This window comes from Rhyacophila brunnea, unplaced genomic scaffold (assembly GCF_057557595.1).
Source record: "Rhyacophila brunnea isolate RB1 unplaced genomic scaffold, BYU_Rbru_1.0 scaffold_19, whole genome shotgun sequence".
NCBI lineage: Eukaryota > Metazoa > Arthropoda > Insecta > Trichoptera > Rhyacophilidae > Rhyacophila > Rhyacophila brunnea.
This window is the reverse complement of record NW_028232848.1, coordinates 10,829,088-10,852,540: the sequence shown is the minus strand read 5'-3', so window position 1 is coordinate 10,852,540 and position 23,453 is coordinate 10,829,088. Positions and strand designations below refer to the sequence as shown.

At 34.5% G+C, this 23,453-nt stretch overlaps 1 protein-coding gene across 1 annotated transcript in view; it reads left to right on the top strand.

Annotated features, from left to right (window-relative positions):
- Positions 1 to 2,122: 2,122 nt before the first annotated feature.
- LOC147072747 (uncharacterized) overlaps positions 2,123 to 23,453 on the top strand; it is a 28,483-nt gene continuing 7,152 nt past the window's right edge. The window contains exons 1-11 of the mRNA XM_085946234.1: positions 2,123 to 2,349; positions 4,230 to 4,358; positions 6,065 to 6,276; positions 7,689 to 7,871; positions 10,009 to 10,197; positions 10,376 to 10,577; positions 11,872 to 12,006; positions 19,242 to 19,364; positions 21,142 to 21,294; positions 22,206 to 22,417; positions 23,071 to 23,253. Of these exons, the coding sequence (XP_085802360.1) occupies positions 2,235 to 2,349; positions 4,230 to 4,358; positions 6,065 to 6,276; positions 7,689 to 7,871; positions 10,009 to 10,197; positions 10,376 to 10,577; positions 11,872 to 12,006; positions 19,242 to 19,364; positions 21,142 to 21,294; positions 22,206 to 22,417; positions 23,071 to 23,253 (1,836 nt within the window). The 5' untranslated portion in view covers positions 2,123 to 2,234. The remainder of the gene's footprint in view (positions 2,350 to 4,229; positions 4,359 to 6,064; positions 6,277 to 7,688; positions 7,872 to 10,008; positions 10,198 to 10,375; positions 10,578 to 11,871; positions 12,007 to 19,241; positions 19,365 to 21,141; positions 21,295 to 22,205; positions 22,418 to 23,070; positions 23,254 to 23,453) is intronic.

Below are 23,453 nucleotides of genomic sequence, written 5' to 3'. Positions count from 1 at the left end.
GCTACTAATTCTGACAGTTGGAGTGCCCGTAGCGATGACAACGGTATACGTATTCGTACGCATCAATCCACGAATATTTCTGAATGCAGAAAAACGACAGCTGTAACCGTAAAGTATATAGATTTTCAATTAATTAAATATAATAGGTAGGTACTCATTTAAAATTCATTTTTCAAATATATTATTTTTATACCCCACTGCCAGTGACTTCCCATGTGGGTGGGCAGGCCATACGTTGCTAAGAGGGCGGTAAATTAAAGAAGTACTTAATGCGGATTTTTCGAGTAGGTTCCATGGAAATGATATTTTTTCGTAATTTAAAAATAGTCGTGTATTACAGAAGCAAGTTGAGCTACTACTGCCTTATTGGTGGAATCAGTGTTGCCATCTTTTCAAAGTGGTATTATAGTACAGAGCCTCCAAAATTATAGTATTTTGGGGAAAATATAGTACGCGTTGTCATCAGTTGAAAATGTATAGGTTTTTTGTTTCTCAGAAAAAAATGCTTTCCGAAGAATTCAAGAAATTTCATTTTAAACCAAAGTCAAGGATTTTTTTACGTTTTTCGAACATTTTTTTTCCAATTTCTCCAAATCGTCGTATATAGCGAAATTATAATACTTTGCACCAATTTAACGAACGGAAATATCGAAATTTTAGTACTTTTTACATATTTTTTTAAGATATTCAAAGTTATAGTATTTTGGGCGTACTGTACTATACCTGTTTTATATCGTACATAGTACGCGGACCAAAATTATAGTACAAATACTATAATTATAGTACGGTTGGCCACACTGGGTGGAATATTATTTTTATGTACCGGCCAGTGTTGCCATATTTTTCTATGCTGATTATTATATTATTTCTGAAAAATATATTATAGTACAGTAACATTTTTCGTCTTGAATCCTTCAAAATTATAGTATTTTGGTATATTTGGCATACGTTGGCATCGGTTGGCATCATTGGTACCAGCCGAAAGTCAAACATAGGTACGTTTTTCTTCACAGGAGGTACCTATTGTGTCTATGACGCAAATTTTTTTCAGATAGATACATAGGTATTATGTGATTAACATTTTTAAACACTATTGTGCAAACTGTTACTGCAATAAGCATCATAATCGAGGATTAAAACATAAAATGTAGTTAGGTAAAGAGTGATGGTTGCCAAGCAAATTTGAATAGGTTGTAGGTTGGACTGTCGCTTGAAATGCATGAAGAATGTACCTACATATGCAATGAATAATGTTCCGTGATAGTGTATCTTGTTTTGGAGACATATTTTGGCGTTTCAGTCATCTTAATGGTGAAATTCAAATTTATAGATATTTAATATTTTCTTACTAACTGGTAAAATATTATTAGATTTTTATTCAATAATAATTTTAACCAAGTTAAATGAACCGATCCACTGGTTATCGTTGAATATTCCACTGATTTGACAAAAGTTTATTTCATGGAACAATAAATACATACCGTTGCGATAATGTCGACAATAAGTTATTTTTTTATGCATATTTATGCATATTATGCAGAACACAGTTTTTTAGAACAACCTGGAAATCAGGCAGCGATACCTACTTCCCACGACCTAAATATTCCAAATAGGTTGAGGTATTGAATATCAGATATTGATAAAGTATTAGTCTCGAAGGATCGATACTTTTTACGGCCCTATCAGTGTTGCCATAATTATAGTATCTGTACTATAATTTTGCTCTGCGTACTATGCAGGTACGATATTATTAAAAAGGTATAGTACGCCCAAAATACTATGATTTTTAAAATCTGAAAAAATACGCAAAAGGTAGGCAGGTACTTACTAAAATTTCGATATTTCCGTACTATAAATTAGTACGAAATACCTACTATAATTTTGCAATTGAAGAAAATTTGGCAAACCAAGAAAAAAAGACGTAAAAAAGGCCTTTGAAATTTATTAAAGAGGTAGGTACCTAAGTAAAAAAAGGCCTAGAATTTCGCATATTATCCGTTATTTTATTTTTGTGAAAAACAAAAATACTGTCATTTTAACTTTTTTAGTAACCTATTATATTTTTTGCAGAAATACTAATTCGGTGACAAAGATATGGCAACACTGCGCCCAATATAATTATAGTCTATGGTCCCACCCTCCGCACTCCTAATCTCCCGGCTGAGAGAATTGAAATTCGCTAACTTCAATAGCCAACTTTAGAATAGTGGTTTATAAGTTTAACAGAGTTTGAAATGGGAATTGAAGACGTGGATATAATACTTGACAACCAATGGAACGTTTATTACCCGGGACAGATGCTGAATGGGAGAATTGAATACACATTGGACACTCCCAAACAAGTCAGAGGTATCTAACTCATAAAAGTATACATTCCAAAATCTATAACATAATTTATTCAAAACACGATTCGATGAAAAATAATGATTGCTTTTAAACTATCGGCATACCTATAACACAATGAACATGTTTTATTATTTGTAAACAAGGTCATTTAAGAGTATTTAAATAATCAAAATATTCATTTAACAGCATGTTGATAACTGTTTAATTTGTTTACACACGCAATTGCACTATATATTTTTACATTTACAATCATAAGTTCATTTTGTTTATTTGACCTGTGTCGAATAAATTCATATTAGGTACCTACTCATTTTGTACGGAATTCTTAGAAAAGTCACTTTGACAGCTGTTTGTTGATTATTTGGATAGTGTTACCACAGTTTCAAAATATTCCCTTAAATATTTATTTTTCTGATAAAAACAGTTTTATTTGTAAGTGCATTTTAGGGTAAATTTTCTACAGATTATAAACCGCACAGATTTATACAGATACCAACCGCGAAGTCCCGTCAACACCTTTTGAACAATTTGATCCAGATACAATATGTGAACCGCGTCATACATTGTCACGTCATGTTAGTTGGCACATAATACACCGTTCATAATAATATTATATACTGCTAAAAAATACAATAATCAGTATATTAAGTAAGGTAAACATATCATTTTGAAGTAATTTATAAAACATCATTGATCTAAACTTGCTCCTACATAAGTGGAATATCTCGATATCCATAGCAATAATATGTTGAACAATGCTAATTAATCAACATCACTAATGGCAAGTTAGCTTTACACCTTGTATCTTAAATGTTTTAATAGTTGGTTTGCTTTCGATACTTAACTTGGTAACTGAATTCAATACTTTGGGCAGGAAGAAGAAAGAATGGGAGAGAGTCCTTAATAAGACATATCGATACAACAGGACCGATTTAAAAACTATTATAGATAGTAGTAGATCATAATATCGTCACCGTTCAGGCAAAAGTCACCAACCCTAAAAACATAGTTTAGAGATATCGCAATTTGAAAGTTTGAAAATGCAGGAAAAATCAGATTTTAATGTTTTGAAGGTTTTATCTACATTAAATTATTTTCTCATGTCTTCTTAATAATTTCTTTAAGGTAATTTTACTTTTTGATGCTAATTAAAACATCTGGAAGGTTTCGAAGGAGGCAAGGTAGCTCAATTATGGTTTGGTGACTTTTGCTTGTTAATAATCTGAACAATGATAGCCAAAAGAAGGATCAGTAAAACTCACCATCCATAGTATAGTGACTTTTGCTTGTATATTTATAACGAAGGATTTTTTTTTTTTATATAGTCAATAATGTCTATTCACCTATAATGACTTTTGCTTGTTAAGATTTTATCGAAAGTCATTTAGTGAAAAACAAATAATTCGGATTTAAGCAAAATTTTACTAACTTATGTACCGTGGTGAGTTTTGCATCTTAAAGAACGTAATTTTACGCTTCGGGTGACATACTCAACTCAAAACTGCCATTTTCAGGGTTGGTGACTTTTGCCTGAACGGTGACGATATACAAAATATAATTTAGCGTCTCCTACCTCTTGTATACGGGGAGAACTCACTTTTCTCATTTTAATAAACACGGTTACCTGGCACGAAAAAGGGGCCCGCAACATGAAGAAGTTTGGGAACCAGTGCTTTATATGATGCTGAAAACTAAAGTGGAATACTCTTACTTTTACCACGCCGAAACCGTGGGGTTCAGCGAAAAACCTTTTGAGAAACACTGCTGTAGAGCATTATTATGCTGCCTTCAACGTTAACAGTAAGTACAAGGGCCTACTAGCTGCCTGGGGGCCCACTGTAGGATGTGGGGACCATGATATCCAATATTTGTTTTTGTTCCAGGAATCTCCGTAAAGTTCAAAGGAGAAGCTTCAACAACAATTTCGAGGTCAACATGTACAAAGACTCTACACTATGAAGGAAATGAACTGTACTTTAATTCAAAATATTATATTATTGGTAGTGACAGGGGTATGTGATATTTTTTTCTAACCGAAATAGATAAATTATGCAAGTATCTCGTATCTAGGGATTCCAATCCTGGACAGAATTTTCGATTATCTATTTATGATTCCAATCTCGATGTGGATGAAAAGAAATGTTTTTTTTTTAAATGTTTTTAATATGGATAGCGTCCGCGATAGCCGAACAGAAATGCGTCTCCATATAAAGTTCTGTGTCTTGGATTCGAATTTCAGGTCTGGCTTGTATTTACAATTTAAGCCCAATATAGTTTATTTTATTTACTTAGAAAAAGAGTATTACGGCATTACAGGGATTGGCCAATGCGCCATAATACATAATAAATACAAATATATAAAAATATCTTAATTACAAATAACAACTAATATAACAAGAAAGTAGAAAAGACAGCATGTGTAAATATTAAAGAAACATGATAATATATACAATTATAAATTTAACCTATTTAACACGTCCACAAAAATTGTATAGTTAATAAAAAATAAATCAACCTTTATGGTGCCATCAAATAAGTTAATTACACGATACACAGCATCATGAAACATAATATCTGTCCTGCGACAAGGTATCTTGAAGACCGTAGAGTTACGAATGATATTGGTGGGAACATGAAAATTAATATTATCCAGTATATACGGATTGTAAATGAACCCACGAAGAAGTAAAAAGAAATGCTTTAAAAGACCAATAACTCTTCGGGTAGACAGGGATTGCATTGATAGCATACCCAGAAGAAAACGAGTCGGGAAATTCATTTTATTATCATAAGGAAAGAACCCGTATGTTCTTAAGTAAAGAAATCTAAAAAATCTATTGTGGACTCCATCCAACTTAATTGTTAAAAACTCTAAAGTTGTGATTATATTGAGATGCATGTCGCGGACTATCACGTAACATCATAGTAAGCTGCCGCTACGGAAAAAAGTGTGTAATGTCATTTTTCTTTGTGCTTAAAATGTTATCAGACTGATGCTCCCATCCCGTAGCACATTTTGAACCTTAAAACGAACATTATCAGTTAGTAAAATCTACCGGAATCACCAGAACAAGAATGAGGTCACCTCACGCGTACCAAACTGCATCGACACCTGCATGACTTGATGAACATTTTTTTATCATTTTCCACATGCCTACACGTTTTCGACTCATTTCAAAATCACATGTTTTTTGTTTTTAGCGGTTGGCACTATGTATCCATTTATGTATTTTCTATAAAAACGTTGTCTATTAATTATCTATAGTCTGTGGGTTGGGTTCTGTTCAAAATAATATCGCAAGTAATTTTAACGTACGTACATGTAGAAACTGTTAAAATTAATTGAAATTAGCATGAATAATGAATAATAATTTAAAATACGAATACATTAGAGTTGGCACTCTCCATCATTGAAGTTACAGAGACGGTGATCATGATTCTGCAAAATGATGAAACCATAGACTAAATTTGTCGTCGTGACAGCGTGACAGTACGCGACGTGCATCTCAATGTAATAATCAGAACTTAATGGGCCCGTCACATTGTTAGTTGTCATGGATTTAGAGCTCTCCGTAAGGTATATGAAAAAACCCCAGTTTATGAGGAAGATATTCACTTTTTGCATATTTCTTTTTAACAGTAAAGTTATCTTGTTCTAATTTACAATAGATTAACAGAATTAAAACAGCATATTAATATAAACACATTTAATTAACAGGTGATCCAATTGATGTACCCATAGGAAAGAATCTTTACTCTTTTTCCTGCCAGCTCCCGCTCAAATTACCAACATCATTTGAGGGAGAATTGGGATTTGTGCGGTACACAATTAAAGTTACGTTGGACAGGCCGTGGAAATTCGATCTGGACACGAAAATGGCCTTTACGATTGTGTCAAATTTGGATTTGAATTCAGAACCATTATACAGAGTGAGTAACTGTCATCATCAGTCAGTGACACTTTGTTCAAATTACATGAAATAACGTAATCTCTGCTGAATGCCTGGCCTGATCGTTGGCGTCATAATAAAAAATCTGTTTATACAGTCTACACCAAAATAAAGTGTCTATTCTTACAAGATTTGTCATAGGCTTGAACGTTATTTATTATTTTAACTTAATAATAATATGAAACAAAAATATTATAAACAAGCTGAAATACCCAGTTTCACTCGGGTGTGATTTATGATGTTTAATATATGACAAACATTCTTTTTTTAAATTCTTTTGAGATATCGAGGTTCAAGAGCTTATTTTGAGGTATCAAATAATGAAATATTCAGAGTCAAATACCTCCAAAAGTATATAATATACACCCACTTTTTTGTATTGCTATCAGGAAACCGAACAAGATGCCTGTTTCAAATTGCTGTTTCAAATTTGTTTCCGAACATATCTATCCAAATATTTACGATCATTATTAATATGTTCTGATACAAATGACCTTGGATTTTTGTTTCCCGGCACGGATGGGAAACATGGGACATAATATACACATGTTCTTGGTCTCGAAAAAAGTTTGTAATTTTGGAAGAATTTTGTATAGACAACTGTTCGGAGCAACAAAAGTTGAGGAAAGTCTCATCAACAACAAGTTTCATCAAAATGGGCCAGGAGTTTTCTAATTATAACCAAATAAGTGAAAACGGACAGACAAGATACTCCAATTTTCTTAAGAAGTAGGTAGGTATATAGTGTGTATGACCGCCCGGCTTAAGCGTCGGTCTATAACATCGTGGGTCCCAGGTTCAAATCCAGGGTCTGACAAGTACACGTATTGTTTTTCAATTTGTGTATGAGTCAGAGTATGGATCTAGTAGGTTGAGCAAGTGGTTGCATCCATTTTTCGTAAAAACAAAATCAAACTCCATGTTGGCCCCCACAGAGTTTGACCCTATTAGGATCGGACATGGTCTATAGAAAAGATATAGTGTGGATAGTTATAATCTTAAAATTGTTACTTGTCGAAACGCGATCTCCAAAAAATTCCTGCCACTTGAAATAAAAAAATACAAGGAGAAACTGTTTAGTGTGGCTAGCAAGCTACAAAAAGATATTTGTTGGTCGCTTAAAATATTTACCACTAACAACATAAACAAAATATTAATATGTTATAAGCCAATCACAAACCTTGAGATGATCCAATTAGTATCTAGATTTTTTATGTAATACACTAAACTCCCGATTATCCGTGTGCAGATTATCCGGTTTGCGGATTATCCGTGCACATTTCGGTGTATAGGTGCAATGATATAATAGCTCTTAGGAAAATTCAAACTGATGTTAGAAAATCATTAAAATATCACATTGGCCTTATTAACTTGTCATATTTGTTGTAACAGAACCCGCTTCGATTAGTATTGGAGAAGTCATTCGGATGTTGTTGTTGCCCATCGGGCCATGTGACCGTGGTGGTGCGGTTACCTGTCCGCGGATATTGCTCCGGTCAAACCATGCCCTTCGACGTAATGTGCCAAAACAATAGTAAAACATCCATCAGGAATGTCAGGATCCGCTTAAGAAAGGTATTTATTTTTCTGTTGAAATCCTTGTATCTACTCAGGTATAGTCTGTATTCTATAAACTTGCGTACACGTCACACGGAGAGTATTGTGCCATCGCGTTGGCAACGCAACTGTTGCAAGTTTTCAGCGGGAGGGAACGAGATAGATGCTGAAGCGGGGGGGAAACCACACGCCAGCTTATAGAAGACAGACTCTAGATTCAAACAAAATTACCTACTTATTTATTGACAGACTCAGGTACCCGGGTACGAAGACTCATAGCGACCACTAGTTAGGTTTGAGAACAGATGCCAACAGAAAAGAACAGAAATGAAAAGATGGTAGTGGGGCATGCAGTCTCTCATCTGTAGATGCAACATTGAAAATGAAGCCTCAAGAAAGTGTCAACCTGACATGTCTCTTCTTCAAGCAAATCAGATCTGGTGTTTTGGAAGGCTATTAAATACGGTTACATGTAAATTGTATGTATTACATTTCACCGTAGCACAGTTCGCCATGAGCTTTCTTATCAGAAAGAGATACAGTCATCTCTATAGCAACGAGATTATTAGATAGAAAATTATGCATTGTTCTGTATTTTCTACTGTCTTTCTCTTATATTTCGGTAGTTTTTATTACGTACTACCTGAAGTACCCGGCTTCGCACAGGGTCGCTTCGTGGTTATATTTATCTTAGATATTTAAAAAACAATAAGAGGTAATTATTTTTTTAATTTAATTTAATAAATATCTGTGTAATACAATATGGCAATATGAAAATAATTCTAATAGGAGTAAAGGTCAAACAAAAGACCACTAAATTAAAATCGAATCCAAAATATGCAAACGTTGTTATTAATATGTAGTAAAAAAAAAATTTAAATTGGATGGAACAAACAAACAACAAACTTTGTATTATATTATATAAAACTAATTTAGAAACCTTCGCAGGTGTGCGCACAACAACTGACAAAAGTTTCATTGCAAACGGATGAATGGTATAGGAACCATACAAATAAAAGAAGATATAATGAAGAAGAAGATGGTTCTACTAATTCAGAAACCTTCGCGGGTGTTGGCACAACCACTAACGAAAGTTTCATTGCAATCGGATGAATGGTATAGGAACCATACGAATAAAAGAAGATATAATGAAGAAGAAGAAGAAGATGGTTTTTCTAATTTAGAAACCTTTGCGGGTGTGCGTACAATAACTGACAAAAATTTCGTCGCAATCGTATGAATGGTATAGGAACCATACGAATAAAAGAAAATAGAATGAAGAAAAAAAAGATGATGATGATTTTTCTATTTCAGAAACCTTCACGGGTGTGCATACAACCACTTACCAGGCGCATAAAATACTAACAAACAAACAAACAAATATTGATTTTTATATTATAGATTTGTGTTTTAGTTACAAGTCGGTTTACAGAAAGCCAGGCGGGAACCGCATCAATTTTCATGGCCAATTTTAGCAAAATTTATGAATTCAAAAATGAAAACCTAACCTAACCTAACAAATAATCCAGTATATCAACTATTTTCAAAATATGTTTGCTGCTGGCTTCCTGTAAACCGACAAGAACCGTGTTTTATTTAGACATGAATTTTATCTCAGTACTATACGACCTAAAGAGGTTGTATGGTCTCTAATATACGAGCATATATTTCCGATACAAAATTTCACGGTGAAGTGTGATACGGCGAACTGCATATGTACAAATTTCCGGACAGGGTTAAATACCATCCACAGTACGTAGCTACGATACTGTCCTGATTATGCATGACCACGTATGCGATGATCTTAAAATCTTAATTTATCATATTCATGATTAGCCTGAAGTAAAAAGTAGACCAATGCTTAGAATGGAGTATTATACTGTACTACTATACTTACATCGCGATACTAGCACCAAGGTCACGCCTCAAGTTTTAACCGTTGGTCTATAATAATGAATTGTTGCAAATGCGTTATTTTCAAGAAGTTTTATATCAGCTTTCAAAAAATTTGAGGTGAAACCATACTATTAGCGATTTATCACCTGTAATAGAACATTTTCTTTTACCATACTATCAGAAATTGTCTTTAAAAGTTGTTTATTTCGATGTAAACAGATCAAATCGGCTGTAAACGAATAATTTTGTATGTTGTCAGATTACCATATATCGAACTCAACATCCCAAGATGCATTCAGTGCATCGCACGGTGGATGTAGGCGAGTTATCGCTTGGCAAGGTGCAAGCTAACACGGCCCTTGATTGGAAACCAATTCTGAAGATTCCGCCGCTTTCTCCTTCCAATTTGTTGCACTGTACCATTATCGACATTGGATATGAAATAAAGGTAAAATTTTTTTTTATTAAGAAACGCTACATTGTGATAATACATAATTATTCGCCGATCAGCGCTGACGGTCAGTGTGACTGGAAAATCAGCCTAAGGATCCAAATTCCTGAACATAGAATTATGTATAGTTATTTTGTTTAGTTATCAGTTAAACATTGTTTAAACCATATTGCAGGTGAACTGCTCGCCTGCGGGTTGCCACTCGGGAGTGGACATGAGCTGCCCCGTCTTTCTAGGCACCATCCCTCTCGTAGATTTCCAATCTCCTTCCCCAGGGGCCGCCACTTCTTTGAAAACCAGCCCACCGTTGCCCACGCCTACGGGAAAATCTGGTACGACAAACCAGAGTGCTCCTCCACCCCCGTATACTTCTGTCGGTAAGAGCAATAGTTTTGATTATGAATATAGAGGGGGCCTATCGAACTCCTTGTATTACAACACATTATAGCGAATATTGATAGACTATTACGATGTTGACATTATACTTCTTTGAAGCATTTTTATTATTTCACGTGTTGGCTAGAATTCTGATGTGGATACAGATGCATTATGCATATGTAAATCACCATGTCGCGAGCCTACAAGGTTCTAAGTGTTCATCCTTGACAAAACAAACCCGACAATTAAATAGTATTCTAAGCTGTCTCATTGTTACTTTTGTTTTGCCAAAAACAAACACTTATAACCTTGTAGTTCTCCAATCACGATGTTCGCTCCTAAAGTTGTGATTATATTATGCTGCACGTCGCATACTATCATGTGACGTCACAGTAAGCTGCCGCTATGGGAAAAAAGTGTGTAATGTCGTTTTTATTGATATTTAAAATGTTATCAGACTGATGCTCCCATCCTGTAGCACATTTTGAACCTTTAAACGAACATTGTCAGTTAGTAAAATCTGCCGAAATCATCAGAACAACAATGAGGTCACCTCACGTTGTACCGCACTGCATCGATACCTGCATGACTCAATGAACGTTTTTTATCATTTTCTACATGCCTACACATTTTCAATTCATGTCAAAATCGCGTGTTTTTGTTTTAGCAGTTAGCACTATGTATTTTCTATTAGAATTTTGTCTATTATCTATGGTCTGCAGGTTGGGTTCAGTTCAAAATATTATCGAATTTACAGAGACTCGTTACTAGGTTAATCCATTATTAAATGTACAGAGATCATGTTCATTCAAAATATTCTGCAAAATGATGAAACCATAGACTAAATTTGTCGCCGTGACAGCGTGACAATATGCAACGTGCATCTCAATATAATCACAACTTAAGCGACATACATCTTTATCTAGATTTTATGAAATTTAAAAATTAGAGTACCTTGTTTCTCTTATTTGAACATCGTTATCAAGATGTTCATTTGTGAGACTGTTTTATTTGTTTTTAACAACCTTAATAGTGAAAGTCAACGGCAATTTATTACGCATTTTATTTCATGATATTTAGTCAAAAATAAAGTTATAAAATCTGACAGGTGGCAGCTATAAACAAGCCACCATGTTTCAATGCGACAGTTTACTAATTTTACTCTCTCTACCAATTCGACTACACCCTCTCTCCAATTCTTTCAGTTGAAGTATGTCTCAAAAGAAAGTGTTTAACTTTATATTAAAAATTGTGATTCTTGTGATGCATTAATATATGCGTTTTTGTTCACAGTGCAACTGACATACGAAGAGTGTCAGTTTACTGCTAAATCCATTTTCGAACCTGAAGACGATAAGAACATGAGGATCCATGGAAGAAAAGATTTCGCACCACGTTATCCCACATATGGAATTGCACAAACACAATAATTAGCAAGATTTAAATGGTGTTACCTGTTGATTCATGATGCAAAGTCATTATGTTAATTAAAACAAAACATTGTAAAGTATAATATAATGTAGACTGGAGTGTCTGGCATGCTCCTGTTACTTACGATATTATGTCTAGACTTAGAAGATAATATTAATATTATATAATCCGCAACACTTGTACCGTGTGAAAACAATTACAAAATGGATAAATAATTGATGCTTTTCTTTACAATTTTACCAATGCTTTGACTGCAACCCGCTGTCATATCGCATCTTCTCCTCTGAGTGAGGATTTGTTGTTCAGGCCGTCTCCAATTCTCTTAAAAAAAACTTTATAATCTTTCCGAGCTCTTCCGTTTCCCAATGTCAGGGCACGTTTGAGCTCCTTGACATCTGCAAGTCACGGCTTTACTCTCTTCATTCAAATTTAGGGCATAGTACCATGTGTGCAATGTCCTCCTGAACAATACATTCATCGAAGAGCTGCGAATCTCTTCTCCCTATGAGGACATTAAATCTCTTGCCCACGGTGTGGCCTGGACTTAGTCTCAATATCAGCTTGAGTTAATTTTTGCTCTGAGGCGACTGACAAACCAGGGCACCAGCCATGGGGAAGGCAGTCTGAACATACTCCATTTCACCTTGTATAGGAATGCCCTGTAGTGGGAATCTATCCACAACTGATGAAGGTTATGCATGACTCGTTTAGATTCTTATATAATAATATTATCTATCCATGAAGTTTTCAAGCCATATATTGTGAAAGAACTACACTTTCAACTTGGTTTTAATTACAATTAAAATTAAATTAAATAAATTCTAAATTTGAAAACTTAACTGATACTTTCATAATAGTTTGACAGATGGTTACAGTGCAGTGCTAGCATTTTACCGCATTCAAGAATATTGACAGGTGCTTTAAGGACAGTTTTGCCACCTGTTTTTTTATTTATTTATTATATAAACCTAAAATATGGTTCTGATTGATATTATTATACATAGTACTACTAGTAACTAGATTAAAGTGAATTTTGATATTATTATTATTATTATTGCCATTGGGTCTGAAATGACATTAAAAACAAAATGTACGTATTGTTCATAAAACTATTTACATATTATTGCTTTTATAAACATGACATTGTATTAAACAGAATTATTAGTGAAGGTAAATTTAATGATTTTTTTTATATTACATAATATTGTTACATATAAATTGTACGTAAAGCATTTCACCATAGCACAGTTTGCCGTGAGCTTTCTATCAGAAAGATATGACCGTATACTATACGCTCTCCAATTTTATTAGATTCAATATGAACATTAATTCAATTTTCATAGCAGATTTTGGCAAAATTCATGAATTCAAGAATGAAAACCTAACCTAACCTAATAAAATAAACCAGTATATTGGCTATTTTCAAAATTTGTTTGCCGCTGGCTTTCTGTAAACCGACAAGAACCGTGATCTATTTAGACATGAATTTTATGTCAGTACTATACGACCCAAAAAGGTTGGACGGTCTTTAATATACGACCATATATTTCCGATACAAAAAAGGTGAAGTGTGATATGGCGAACTGCATACGTACAAATTTCCAGACATGATTACATCTAGGTATTGTCATTTAGTCAAAAAATGACATTAAAAACAATAAATTATATATGTTATGTCTTATTCGTTAAATTCTTTGTTAATATTATAAACATGAGAATGTATTGTACACCAGATGAAATTGAATCCTAATTCATTTTGTTGGATAAATTATTGTAAATAGGTACTCTACATTATGTCTATATATTGTGTGTAAATAGAAAATTAAACTAATTCCCCATTTACACGTGCATGGATTTACTGCTGACAGTACGTATTATCGTGGCCATAACAAGAAAATGCACGTGTAAACATGTGTTATCATGCAAGTTGCAAGATTGCATGCATTTATCAAAAAAGTTCAGAAGCTTCTGAATTTTCACGCAATAATTGGTACTTGCATAGCGGTGTGCATGCACAGTAGAACGATAGTGACGAACCTGCCGGAAGAAATATGAACTACACCGCACAGAATTATCTACGAAATTGTCTGAATCTGTCAAATAGCACCATATGATGACAACATCGCGTCTCGAAGAATGAGATTGGCGAGACAGTCAGCACTTCTACGTGTAAACAGTTATTATCGCGATAGTTTAAACTACACGCTATTGGTGCAAGTAAATCCATGCACGTGTACAGGCGCTATAATATTACATTTAGGTACCTGCACTTACCAGTTTTTTGATTATTTTTAAAATTTCATTACATTATACAAGCCAAATTATTGTTATGATCTCACTATTATTGTAACATAGTACAACGTGATTACAAGTGCCAGAGTACGTATCTGAACCATAAAAGTAACATGTCTACACCAGAGAGTGCAGGCTCAAAAGACTGTTTTTTTATATAGGCCATGAGGCCCAGTGACAGTAGTCTAGTGAAACAGTAGTGTATTTATTAATAGAAGTGAAGCAATCACGAACACCCAGGCTTTGAGAAAATCACAATATATTGCGACCTCACCGGGTCGAACCTGGAGCTCCCGGATGAAACGCCAGCACCTTACACACTCTGTGGAGGCCTATATGGTGTGCTTCGGAGTACAAATATGTAGTAACTTACCCACTCACTTATATTTCTAATGATCAGTGCCTAATATTTTGAACATTCATTTAGATATTTAAAACATTGACGAGGGCCAAATTATATGCCAAATGCTTTTTAGGGCCACATTTACATAATTATGTATATTATTTATATATTTTTGTATAATTATCTAAACCAATTATATTTTACAAAACGACAAAATCTTATTCATTCTTCGATATGCTATTTAAAAAAAAACCTGGTCTATTAAAAAAAAAGTCTGGTCACATGCGGCCCACGGACTGCAGGTTGCTCATCGTTGATTTAGAATTTGAAGAAATAATGACTATTAATATTATTATGAAGTAAATTATGGAAAATGGCTAGAGTAATCATCATTATCTTTCAAGGTCGATCTCTGACCCCTTCTACCACTCTCAGTACTTTTTCCTGCGACAGAAGAATTCATGATACTAAACATAATTTGAGCGTGAACAGTAAGCTGCCAGCGTCTATAATAACAAACCATAATTCAAATCTGTAATTGCTCTCTACTCAGCCTAATATGATGTCATTTTACCCAGTCGGCGCACGATATTCTGGAACTTACGCATGGCGAAAACGATTAGCACGGTTTAAGTTGTTTTATAATGGCTTTAGTTAATACTAAGCTTTGGGATCATTTTAAGTAAACTAAATATATTGCCTGGGCGCAAACGATTTCAGTGAAGATGACGTATACGGTGCATAGTGCCTGTATTATCGCCAATTGGCAATATGGGCACATCGGTTTATGGTTTGCATTACAATAAGTGAGCGATAATATTAAAAACCTATGAAGAAAAAATATGATTTACGATGTTGAACGATGTTTCATAGCAATACAAGTAGTGCAGTGCACTTGTATGATGTTAGACCAGCCGCCGCTGTCCACCACTCTTGGTACTTTTTCCTGCCAGAGAAGAATTCATCATTCCAGCGAGGCTTAAGGTCACCACTGGACTGATCGTTATGTCCAATCTATTGCCATATTATTAGCCATCACGGATCTTCATCCAATGATTTATTTTGTAGTAAAGCAGACACATACTGACATCTTTTGAACACACAAATAAAAAACTCTACAGAAACTGACCCCATTCCAATAAAACTGGTAACCATAGTAACATGTTTAGGTACTGTCTTTGAATTTTGAAAGGAAATTACTCCATTATTACATAATATTTAACTTAGATAATCACTGATGCACTCATTATATGTGACAAACGAGTACAAACAAACGTAATTATTTCATTTTATATTGCTTTTTTATGTTTTAAAGTGTAGATAATATACTACTTAGCATCCAAGCATTAACTAATGCAATTCAAATTATTATGATATGTCGTCTCTTACTGTTATATCATGCCGATAACTATAACTTGAAGTGCGGTAATATGACAAAACTACTACTCACGTCGCGACACTAGTGCCGCGCATCAAGTTATAGTTATTGGTATCTAATGCTGCTTTTTGCGCATTGCTCTTGCATTTGTGTCTCGCGCCCTTAGATCTTGGTTCAAAAACTGTCATAGGAGCAAACATTGCCAAGACGCTGCTAGGAATTGCGAGCTATGACAGGCACAACTACCAAACTATCTTGGGTCGGTGTCAGTGAGGGTGTAGAAGATAAACGACGAATACGACGCATTTTAAACTTTTAATCAAGTAGACACACTTTCCCCACGAACATAAACGCGTGGGGTAAGAGCACCTTTGTGTTGTGTCACACTTCCCCTATATATTTTCTATGAATTTGCAAAGTCATTATTTTAACTAGTGATGGGACACGACGCATTATTTATATTGATCGAAAAAAATGTTCGTAACTGAAATAAAATGTTTGTAATTTTATTATTATAGTTTTATGTTAGCTAAGTAGGGACTCGGAAGAGGAGATAAGAATGCATGTGTTTCATTTTAATACATAAGTTTTTAAAATAAGTGCTTATCAAATTCTGACATGACGTGATATTAATGTGTATTTTTCCCAATGACATTATGGATGAATCATCTGGAAAAGAAAATGACACTCACTTTATTGTCGGGTCTGCCGAATGGCATAATCTGTTCTAACGCCATTACAATAAAGGTGATATTGCTATAAATTCCTCATGCTTTTTGTTGGGTCTGCCGAATGGTTCGGTTCGAACGGGTTCGCTCAAATGAACATTGACGTTAGAAACACTGCTCTAACGCCATTACAATAAAGGTCATATTGCTATAAATTCCCGATGCGTGATATCGCATAATGATATTGCGTGACGTCTACCTATACATGCGAATGCGCAAATTTACTTGCTAGCTACTGTATTGAGTGCGTCGTCCATTAATAATGTCATTGATTTTTCCACATCTAAATACGCTGCTGAAATATAAACGAAAGACAGATACAGGAGCTTACGACAATGGAAAATTACAAGAAACAGTTGAATGTGTAAAAAACAATCTATTGACAGATTATGAAGCTGCGAAAAAATACGGGATCCACGATCTACAATAATTATTGCTCATGTACAGAAGTACAATATTACCCAAAGAGATTGAAACTTCTTTAGCAGAAAATTTGCATACGTTGGAAATGCATGGTTTCTGTTTCACAAAAAAGTAGTCCTCGAATTAATTGGACAGTAAGATTATTAAAAAACTATCCCCGGGGTGCAACAGGTTAAAACTGAAATTCGAGACCCCGACCACGCACTCTGGCTCTGATGCCACTACATACAATAATTATTGTCCGTGAGTGAAGCATTCCGATCTACACGTAACACGTCGCCCGCGCCAACCTGCAGGTTATTAATTTCTTCTAACTAATCTAATCTAATTTAATCTAACTTTGCCATTTGACCTCCGATCAAGCTGAAATAAACGCCAATATTTTTTAAATGTACACATTCTAGCGACATTTTCAATAAAAAATGGTGGTTGCAGCATTAACTTCCGCGTTTCAAGACCTTGTACGCGGCGACTTTTTCCCCGGGTTGCAACGGGTTAAATCTGAAATTTTAGACCCCGACCACTCACTCCGGCTCGTCGGCCCCGTCTACTGTCCAAATTTTGTCGAAATCCGACTGCGCGTGTGGATTTTTACAAAGAAAAACGAAAATTATAGTATAGATAATAAATGTACCTACCTAACGTTTGTTGGACTTCCGTGTTTATGGAATTATTATAATGGTTTATTAACATTTTTCTTAGAGCATAAACATAGTAAAAAGGACACCCGTTGTTTATGCACTAACGTGAATTGGACTTCAGTGATTTTTTAATTAGCTATATCGGTTAATTTACTACTTATGGACTCTAATGTTTTATTCATCTGTGTAATGAAATAAAATAAAATTTTCTACATATTTAACTCAGAAACGGTAAAAACTGGACTTCCGTGGTTTATCCTCTAATGCAGTGCTCCGCAACCTTTTCTCACCCACGGCACACCAAAGGTCTTCCCAGAATTCCGCGGCACACCATACGTAAAACAATTTATATACCAAAACATGAACCCCACATCCTGAAGAGGGACCCCAGGCCAAGATCTTTGGCGGGCCCCCTTATCTATAGCTCAGTTTGAAGACAGCGTGATACTCTAAAATAGCATTTTTAAAATAGTGTTCGAGGTAAAATTAATGGTATTGATTTTATGTTTAGCAATTTTTCGTATGGTTATATTACATTAATATAATTATGGTTAGTTGTCAGGTTAGGAATAATTATTTGTCGAGTATTGTCACAATAATAATAAATTATATCCTACAATAAGATGCCTTAAAATATAGCGTTGCAGGCGACTTTTTTTGACTCGAAAATGGGAGCTGAACTGCGATAGTTTTGTCGGAAATACGAGGATATTTTTTATTAACCGAAATTCAGAAAATAACCAATGGAACATCGGCGAAGTTCAGTTTTAGCGTCCCGTCATATTTTTATCAATTCAACAAATTCCTCTCGAAATTATAGGAAAAGCGCTTCTATAGAATTTTCGGCAATGGTTGTAAAAGGGTTTCGTATCCAGTCGCATTGATTGTATGAAAGTACTGATGAAATTTCTTTTGCAACAAAGTTAAATGTTTTTGAGACGGATCCAAAATTGATTGCTTGTTTTCAATGGTGGTCTGGTAGTTCCTTTGGAACATTTGTAGAGATCCTTCTGCCAAAGTTCGAGTTTATTTTTGAATTCGGCTAATTTATCAGAGCACGTCAATATATTTTCATTCTGACCTTGCATTGTTTTATTAAGTTCATGCAGGTGCTCAAATATATTACCAGCCATGTACGCAAATTTGGCTATTGCACCGCGGCACACCTAGCATCGTCTCACGGCACACCGGTTGCGGAGCACTGCTCTAATGTACAGATAATAATAATTAAAATATTTCTGCAAAAATAATACTTTTCTTGGATCGCGTCCAAATTCGGTGACATAAAGATGGCAACACTGTTAACATGTATTTTAGTTTATGGTCCTCACCTCACCTTCCTCAATCTGCCGCAATCTCCCGGTTGAAAGTTGAACTTTAGTGAATCGGTGCTCAACTTAATAACAGTGGTTTTATAAATTAAACAGCATTTAAAATGGGCATCAAAGACGTGAATATAATAGTTGACAATCAATGGGGCATATATTACCCCGGGCAGAATCTCAATGGGAGAATCGAATACATAGTGGACACTCCCAAAAAAATCAGAGGTATGTACCACTAATACAAAGTATACATTTAATGCTCTAAATCCGATATGAATATTCATGTGATTCATGACTCAATGCGTAATGCAAATTAAATGAATTATTGATATATACCACACTATAAATAATTCACCAAGTTATTCCTTTTATGCATTAAGTTTGTATAATATTAACAACCAAGTAAACAAGGTCATGTAAAAGTGTACATATTTAAATTTATAATATACATTTAACGACGTGTTGACAGCTTTCCAAGTTATTTGCCAGACGAAATTGCATTACAATACATCCAGTCGGAGGTCATGACTTCTTTTAGTATTAGCAATTAAATCCAGATAATACTATCAATTATTATGTTTAGCATGTACGCTTAAACGTCACTATGACAGGTCACAGCAGTGCTGCCATCTTTTTGTCACTGAATTATAGTACGCGGTCCCGAAATTATAATAGATACGCACTGTCTTGAAATGAAATTGAAAATGTATAGGTTTTTTGTTTCTCACAAAAAAATAATAGGGTATTTAGAGAATATTACTTTATATCTAAGGATCAAAAAAAAAACACCGGCGAATCTGAGAAAATCTATTTCGTTTCGTTTTTTTACCTCTCAAACAACTTTTGTTTTCTCGGCTCGCCAAATTTTCTTCTATTATGAAAATAATTATAGTAGTACTTAGCACCAAATTATGCTATACCTACCGAAATTGTGGTAGTTTTGGTGTATTATTTAACGTAGAAATGAAATCCTTATTAAAAAAATATACTTCCGATATTCAAAATTATAGTATTTTGTGCGTACATTTTTAATATCGTATTTAATACACGGATCAAAATTATAATAATATAGTGTTACCACAGTTAAAAAATATCTATAAAATAATTATTTGTGTGTGTGTACATTTCACTTTTATCAATTGTTTTTATAGTAATAAATTTATAACTGCTCATCTTAATATTGATATTTTTTATTTTAAGTGACCGCATATTATATCATTCTATGGCGGTTTTTTTCGAATTTGGTAGGTACCTCAAGTTTAAAGTAGATTTTCTTGTTATAGACCTACTTACAAACTGATTATCTGTAGAATGGCCAAATATGGAACTACGAACTACCATAGGACGCCATTTTGAAAATTTCATTCGAATGTCAGATTTTGTCCAGTTACAAGTCTTGATTGGGTAGTTTTCGACAGTGGCTCCCCCATCCCAGTCTTCAGATAAATTTGTAGGTCTGTAATTTCCTTTGTGATATCATTAGGAGTCGTCCATATATGCCTTCACCTGATATTATGTGACTTGAAAGAACCAAAAAATATTTTTCTGAAAATAAATTGGTGATGTTTGGGCATAACCTGATAACTGCTTTTTTGGTCATTTTATGTTAAGAGTAAAAATTGGGTCACTATCTTCCATTTGGTAATAACCCGATACCTATATAGATTTCATTTGGAATGCTCAATACCAAAGACCTTATCATAGTTTGATTACTGATAAGTGACATTATTTTCCTAATTATTGGAATAATTGACAATCTAAAGAAGAAGAAGAAGAAGAAGAATTATTGTCATATTCTTCTTCAGTTATTTATTTTAAATTTTCACAATATTTGACAAAAAAATCAACCGAGATTTATGTGGGCAATTCAAAGCTTAAAATTGCTCTCCATTTTGCAGTTAACAGGTTATCCCCGAAGAACATTGATAATATAATGTTCTATGTTATCATTATGGCTGACCCGTTATGATCTATATTATAATGTGATCATTGTTTGTTCCAGGAATCTGCATAACCTTCAAAGGGGAAGCTTCTACGTCATTTTCAAAGTCAGAATCCAATCAATCCGGTGGCTCAACGCACTACAAAAGTGTGCAGTACTCAGGAAATGAACAATACTTTCATATGAAGTATTACATTGCCGGCAGTGAAAGTGGTACCTACATCATTCTTTTTAATTGAAACAGAGTTTTTGTGAACTTTTTTTTAAAGCATACTTTGAAACTACAGTCGAACTTGGTTATTACGAGGAAGATGAGACCGACTGAATTTGCTCGTTATAAGCGGTACTCGTTATATCAGAAAATAGGTATTTTTAAATGTGCGGTCACATAACAAAAAAAGTCGAAAATAAAAAATCTGAAAACCATCGTGAAATCCCCGAAACAAGCATGGCATTCATAAAAATTGTCAGCAAAAACAACAATTAGGTAGGTACTTAGACACTTAACTAGTGTCATAAACGTAATCCGTCCCCGGCGGCATCCTGTCCGATCGGATTTTATTGCTTAGGGTCGAAATGTTTTTAAACGATCGACACATTAACAGTATTTTAGCTCGATATATCCTATAAGTTGCTCGTTATAACAGTGAATAAATGTATGGAGAAAATCAAAATTTCAACGATTGTTTCCTCATTACATCCGTGATCGTAATAACCGAGTTCGGCTGTATCAATCGTGGACTTAATTCATAGGCTTACAATTACAAAAAATCAAGTTACCTAAGCTTTAAATTAGTATTCAACACCATATCTAAACTGAAGATCAATTAAATCAGACGGTGAATAAAAAAATTGATATTTTATGTACTTCCAGTTGCAAAATGTCAAGTTTAACTATGAATTAGTATTCAACATCATAATACACAATGTATCCAAACTGAAAATCAATTAAATCAGGTTTATCCGCCATTTTGGAATTTATGGGGCAAATTTTAAAATGGCTTCTTATGGCTGAATATCTTAAAAGTAGCTCATGCCAAATTTTATGGTTTTATACAAAATTGCACCATTCGTCGAATTATTTGAGCTATGCCGCTGAACTATAAGTTAGATTCACTTTACAGGGGATCCCATTGATATACCAATTGGCAAGAATCTTTACCCCTTTGCCTGTCAGCTTCCGCTCAATTTACCATCATCGTTTGAGGGAGAATTAGGATTTGTGCGGTACACAATTAAAGTTACGTTGGACAGGCCGTGGAAATTCGATCTGGACACGAAAATGGCATTCACAGTCGTGTCAAATTTGGATTTGAATTCAAACCCTGTGTACGCGGTGAGTATCCATTCTCATCAATCACTAACGCTTAGTAACAATGACGTCCCTAGATAAAATGCCGCCCCTAAGCAGCGCCGATATGCCGCCTCATTTTTTTATACATTATTTTTATCATCTTTCCATCCATCCAATATCTAAGAAATGTGTTGTATGGATACATTACTAATAATCGAAGGGCAACGAATGTAAACTAGATATCGCAAACCCGACAAAACCAATGAGCTGAATTTTTTAATGGAAAGATATTTTCGTTATTACTAAGTTTAGGTAGCTATTTCTATATATTCCAAATGTTTTTCCTCAATTTGCCGCCCTTCGAGTAATTCCGGCCCCCAAGCGACGCTCAATCTGCCTACCCCCACGGGACGTCACTGCTTAGTAATGAACGATATTGAAGAAAAACCTTCCATGTATTAGATATACCAATGTAAATCGTCCAATGTTTGCATTTGAAACTTAACTGATATGCCAGATGTTGGCATGGAGTGTTTTCAGTCAGAAGACAAGTTATACAATCTTATTTCTAAACTGGTGACCCTGATTTTTTTGTTGTTGATAATAATAACATAAAGTGACCCAAAAATACTCTGAACTAAACCGCCATTATATAACCTCACGTTAACATTATTAATTTTTTTTTTTTGTAATAGTGCCCGCTACAATTTGAGTTGAACAAGTCATTCGGGTGTTGCTGTTGTCCATCAGGCAATGCTTCCGTGGTGGTGCGGCTACCTGTCAGTGGGTTTTGCTCCGGTCAGTCCATGCCTTTTGATGTCACCTGCGAAAACAATAGCAGAACATCCATCAAGAATATCAGGATTCGCTTGAGAAAGGTATTTGCCTTTGGTCAATTTCTCAGGGGTATTAATTATATTGTATCTATATCATGGGTTACTGCCAAAAGTTGGTAAGTCTCGAAATCATGTTATGGAGTAATTGCAATTTGAAGTTTGACAAAATCAGGCATATTGCGCCGGCTAGACGGCAGCGACTTGCCTGTGCGGTATAGACTTTTACAGTGCTTTTCGGTTTG